The sequence below is a fragment of the Alosa sapidissima genome, chromosome 14 (genome assembly GCF_018492685.1).
Source record: "Alosa sapidissima isolate fAloSap1 chromosome 14, fAloSap1.pri, whole genome shotgun sequence".
Classification (NCBI taxonomy): Eukaryota; Metazoa; Chordata; class Actinopteri; order Clupeiformes; family Clupeidae; genus Alosa; species Alosa sapidissima.
Window position 1 is genome coordinate 11,070,706 of NC_055970.1, and position 4,361 is coordinate 11,075,066.

At 40.0% G+C, this 4,361-nt stretch overlaps 1 protein-coding gene across 5 annotated transcripts; it reads left to right on the plus strand.

The window, feature by feature from the left end:
- The first annotated feature begins 2,035 nt into the window (after positions 1-2,035).
- On the plus strand, positions 2,036-4,096 carry clec3a (C-type lectin domain family 3, member A). Of its 5 annotated transcripts, none has more exons than XM_042061929.1 (3): positions 2,036-2,205; positions 2,412-2,495; positions 3,627-4,096. In XM_042061929.1, the coding sequence occupies exons 1-3, from the start codon at positions 2,088-2,090 to the stop codon at positions 4,022-4,024; spliced, it is 600 nt and encodes a 199-aa protein (XP_041917863.1). In that variant the 5' UTR covers positions 2,036-2,087; the 3' UTR covers positions 4,025-4,096. The 5 variants fall into 5 exon arrangements, with proteins under 5 accessions (XP_041917863.1, XP_041917864.1, XP_041917865.1 ...); XM_042061930.1 differs by having other exon boundaries at positions 2,415-2,495; XM_042061931.1 differs by having other exon boundaries at positions 2,036-2,193.
- Positions 4,097-4,361: the final 265 nt, after the last annotated feature.

Here is a 4,361-nt window from a genome sequence, read left to right on the forward strand (position 1 = left end):
CTTATCTATGCCCTGTGCAGAACACACAAACAACTCAAACTGAAGTTGTGTTATTCAGTTAACATTCAGTTTATATTGTGAACTCGATAACGCGCAAACCTCCCAACCTCATAGTCTTAACCTAGGTGTGTCTGGATCACAGAGTGTGGTTTAGATTTATTCACCAAGTTCTAGAATTACCTCAAGCAAGTAGAATCACTAGAAGTGATTATACATTTTGTTACAAAGGGTTCTACCTTTAAGTGATGCATTGGAACATCAAATCAGGAACAATTTTAAAGACTTTCAAATCACACTTCTGACAAACCACATTTGTTTTCAACCAGTTACAGATGAACTCAGACTTTTGAAGAGCAAATGAAGAGCAGAACATTAGTTGTCAAAATATGCTTTCAGGTACAAAAGTGCAGATAAATGATCCATGGAGAGTATACAGTGTCCCCCTTTGCTTTTGTGAATTGCCGTAGTCAAATTCTCTGTTTGTATGTGTCTGAGTGTGAGAGCGATGTTTTATCTGAATGGGTAATCCATTTGCCTTAAAAAAAAATAAACATTGAAAAATATTAGTCCTATATGGCTATTCCATAGGAAGTGTCAAGGTGCAGATAGACAAGAAAATATTGACAAATGTATGTTATTGTTGTGTTCTGCTCTACTTCTGTTGTTCGTAGGTATCCTGTCCTTTTCACCTTAATAAATGGATCTGCAGAGCAAACATGACACGTCGGGTTGTTTAATGATGATGCAATATGCATGTCAAGACACATAGTCAGCTTTAAGATGCAGTACATGCTTTTCTCTTTTATCTTTCACCTATTGGGTTATCAAACACTAATCAGTCTTGGGAAGCTGTGCTAACCATAATTGCAATAGCAGGACTGTTATCTTTATCTTGTTATTTCTCGTCCCCCACAGAAATGTAATCTCCCTCATAAAATGCCCTTTTATGTTATCGGATTAGATATGTAAATCTTTATACCGGTACCTTGTGTACATTGGTATCTCGTTGGGCACTAGTGGCAATCAATAATGCTGTGTGAGGCAGCCTCAACCGGTGATGTTATAAAAATACTTCTTTGGTTTTGGGTCTCCTGAATATGTTTAAATTGTTCTGTCATTGTCAGTATGACTAAGTATCTAACACTGTGACCTGGTGTCAAATGGCTGTTGAAATATGCATGTAACATTAATTTTTGCATTGCGAGGGTCCTTATAAACTCTACAGCTGCATACAGTATTCCATATATTCTTTAAGTCACAGCTTCGAGTTGCTTAAGTCTCCTTGTTTTTGTCAGACTTTTTTTCTACACCCTACCCTCCTTCCATCTCATAACATTGCATACTAAAAATAGCCTCCTCCAGGAACACAGAGGTCCTCAGCAAATATGTTTCTAATAGAAAAATATCTAAATAGAGAATAGAGACAGAAGTCATAGTATGAGAACAGTTATTGATGCAAAGTGCAAATAATCATAATATTGTTGACAATTACCTTTAAACTAATGACAAATATATTTGGTTAATATTATGGCTACATACATATTACAAACAACACATCCATTATGCACTATTTTTGTGTTTCTCATGTCTGTATATTGCATGGTATTACTATGGAGTCATGGTCCAGGGGGGTTCCTTTGATTGCATAAAGTTACCATTTATCATGGTGTTACAAAATAGGGTTCTGGAGAGAGCTGCATGATGGGTCTGTTTACTGTACTCGCACATCATGTAACAGTGTGGCAGTCAATGAATTTACAGCTTGTTTGGGCAATGAATGGGGAAAACTACTAAATGAGCGGCACCCTAGCGCAGGTAAATATTTATGAATGGGCAGAAACAGGGCGTTGATTGTTCTCACTTCGTCCCAGGTATTCTAATCCCTCTTGAAGTCTCAAGGGGGCACACACAGGCTCTACACTGTAAGCCAATGAGATGCCAGAACCTTACTGTGCAAACCTGCAGCCCCCTATTTGGAGAGCCGTCTACAGTCTCCGTGTTTGGTGAACTGTCCACAGAGTCAGGGAGCTTCTTTCAGTGGTATAAAGTGAGCCCCTGTGCGTGCCAGACTCCCGACGGCTGCAGCGATGATGATGGCGTGCCCAAAGCTCCTGGTCCTCCTGCTCGTCGTCTGCACGGCCCTGCTTCAGCATGGGGACGCCAGGCCCTCCCGCTCCAGGAAAGCAGCCCCAGGTCGGCAGAGAGGTAACACACATCACACTGTAGAGTTAGGACAGTCACACTTTCAAGGATATATGTGGATACCCAGGACATGTCTTAAGACTAACAGGACAGCCAGGTGGTAGCCTATACTTGCACATTGCATGAGAGTCAAGTTTAGTTTCCAGTGCCGTGTGAATTGAGCTCCTTTTACTATTTCTCTCCGTCTCCTCATTTTGCCTGAGATGCAGCAGATGAAGAAGATATGAAGGTGCAGATAGACAAGCTATGGCTAGAAGTCAACTCACTAAAGGAGATGCAGGCTCTACAGACAGGTGGGTGTCCTTGTGGTGTCTGATGTAACACCACTTTAATGGATTTGAGAGAATACCTAAACTTGCAGTCTATTATTCTTCTCTGACAATTTTTTAATCATCAAAAATGCATGCAGATAAGGCTAACCTGACAAAGATATGCTCATCTTGTGACAGGGCAAAGCTACAGTACCACTAGTAAACTGACATGGAGCATGTCATAGCTGTGTTGCCTCAGTGGGGAAACCTGCATTCAGTGTAGAACTTTTCTATTTTACCAGATAACCAGTCACAGTCAGTGAATTGTGTACCAAAAGAACAACTAACCATGGTGTGTGATCAACATGTCATGGGTTTTAATTTAGGGGAGCACAAATACCGATGCAACATATTTCCCAAAACTGGAAATGCCAGTGGATTAAATGCACTGCACTGATGTCAATGACATTTCAATGTACATGTAGCCTTAGTTGCTCACTAAGAAAGGGTTGATGCACTGGATCACAAGAGCAATCTCTCCACTAGAGGGCGTCATCGAACTTCTACAGTTGAGCCATGCCAGTACTGACTCAATGCACCCATCAATCACAATCAATCACCCTTCAATGCACCCTTCTCTGTGACTTGGCCAGGATGCTTTTGAGCTTTAGATTGCTGCACTTGAAACTAAGTTGTAATACTCTAATTGCAGATTGCATACAACATGCATGATAACAGTTTATATCCTCTTAGGCCTTCTGATGTTTATTTTCCTAAACCTGCTGATATCAGGCCGTATACAAATACCTAAAATAGGCCTATGCTTCTGTCTGAACGTGCTTCTGTGAAGGGATTTGTTTGTTTTTGGAGAGACTTACTTGTTCCACGAGAGAGTAAATGTTTAGAGATGATTAAAGTATAAGCAAATTTGAATTAGCATGCTATGTGCTTGCTTGACAAGGGAATTGGCAAGAAAGTGTTGGATTGTTAGTTTAAGAGGCTACTGAACAGTTACATGATGGGATATAAGATTGGGCTAACTTTCCAACTTAAAATAATGTACTGAGCTAAAATGGCTACTACAAATATTCTTACTAAAATAATTAGTATCCTTTATGTGTATCCTTTTGTCAACATTTTTTTTCCTTTTTATATTTTTTCATGCTTTTCTAGTTTGTCTGCGTGGAATCAAAGCATACAGGAAATGTTACCTGGCTATTGAAGAGCCCAAACACTACCATGAGGCCAATGAAGACTGTATCGCTCAAGGTGGCACACTAGCTATCCCACGTGACATGCAAGAGAACAATGACCTGAGAGAATATGCCAAACGGAGCTCTCCGGGTGCCAAGGATTTCTGGATTGGTGTGACAGACATTGTTAAAGAGGGCCAGTATGTGGATGTTAACAGCATGCCAGTCACTTTCTTTAACTGGGACAAGTCCAAAAAACAACCCACAGGTGGCAAGAGAGTGAGCTGTGTCACTCTCTCCCTGGCTGCACAGGGCAGGTGGCATGATGAAGTCTGTCGCAGTCAGAAGAAATACATTTGTGAATACCTAATTCCTTAATTTGTTTCAGAATGCAGTAAATCTACCCAAACTTGTCCAAAGAAGTAAACACACTGACTTGTTTGACTTTAACATCCATGTTGTCTTCCTACTTTGATCAAAATCAAATGAACTGTTGATTTTGCAATGCAAAACACAATTTAGCTTACAGGATGTCTAAACAGTATTAAGGATAGCACTACAGGATTGTATTATTATTATTATTATTATTATTATTATTATTATTGTTGTTGTTGTTATTATTATTATGCTGTTGTGCACATGAATAGACAGGTGATGTCAGGACGCAAGATGTTTAGGAAGTGACGCACAGCCTGTGAGCCGAATTCTCGCGAAA

Excerpts from the sequence above, each read along its gene's own strand:
- clec3a (XM_042061929.1), top strand. The coding sequence starts at position 2,088 with ATGATGATGGCGTGCCCAAAGCTCCTGGTCCTCCTGCTCGTCGTCTGC. Across the intron at positions 2,206-2,411 it reads AGCCCCAGGTCGGCAGAGAG|CAGATGAAGAAGATATGAAG; the intron begins GTAACACACATC and ends CCTGAGATGCAG. Across the intron at positions 2,496-3,626 it reads GATGCAGGCTCTACAGACAG|TTTGTCTGCGTGGAATCAAA; the intron begins GTGGGTGTCCTT and ends ATGCTTTTCTAG.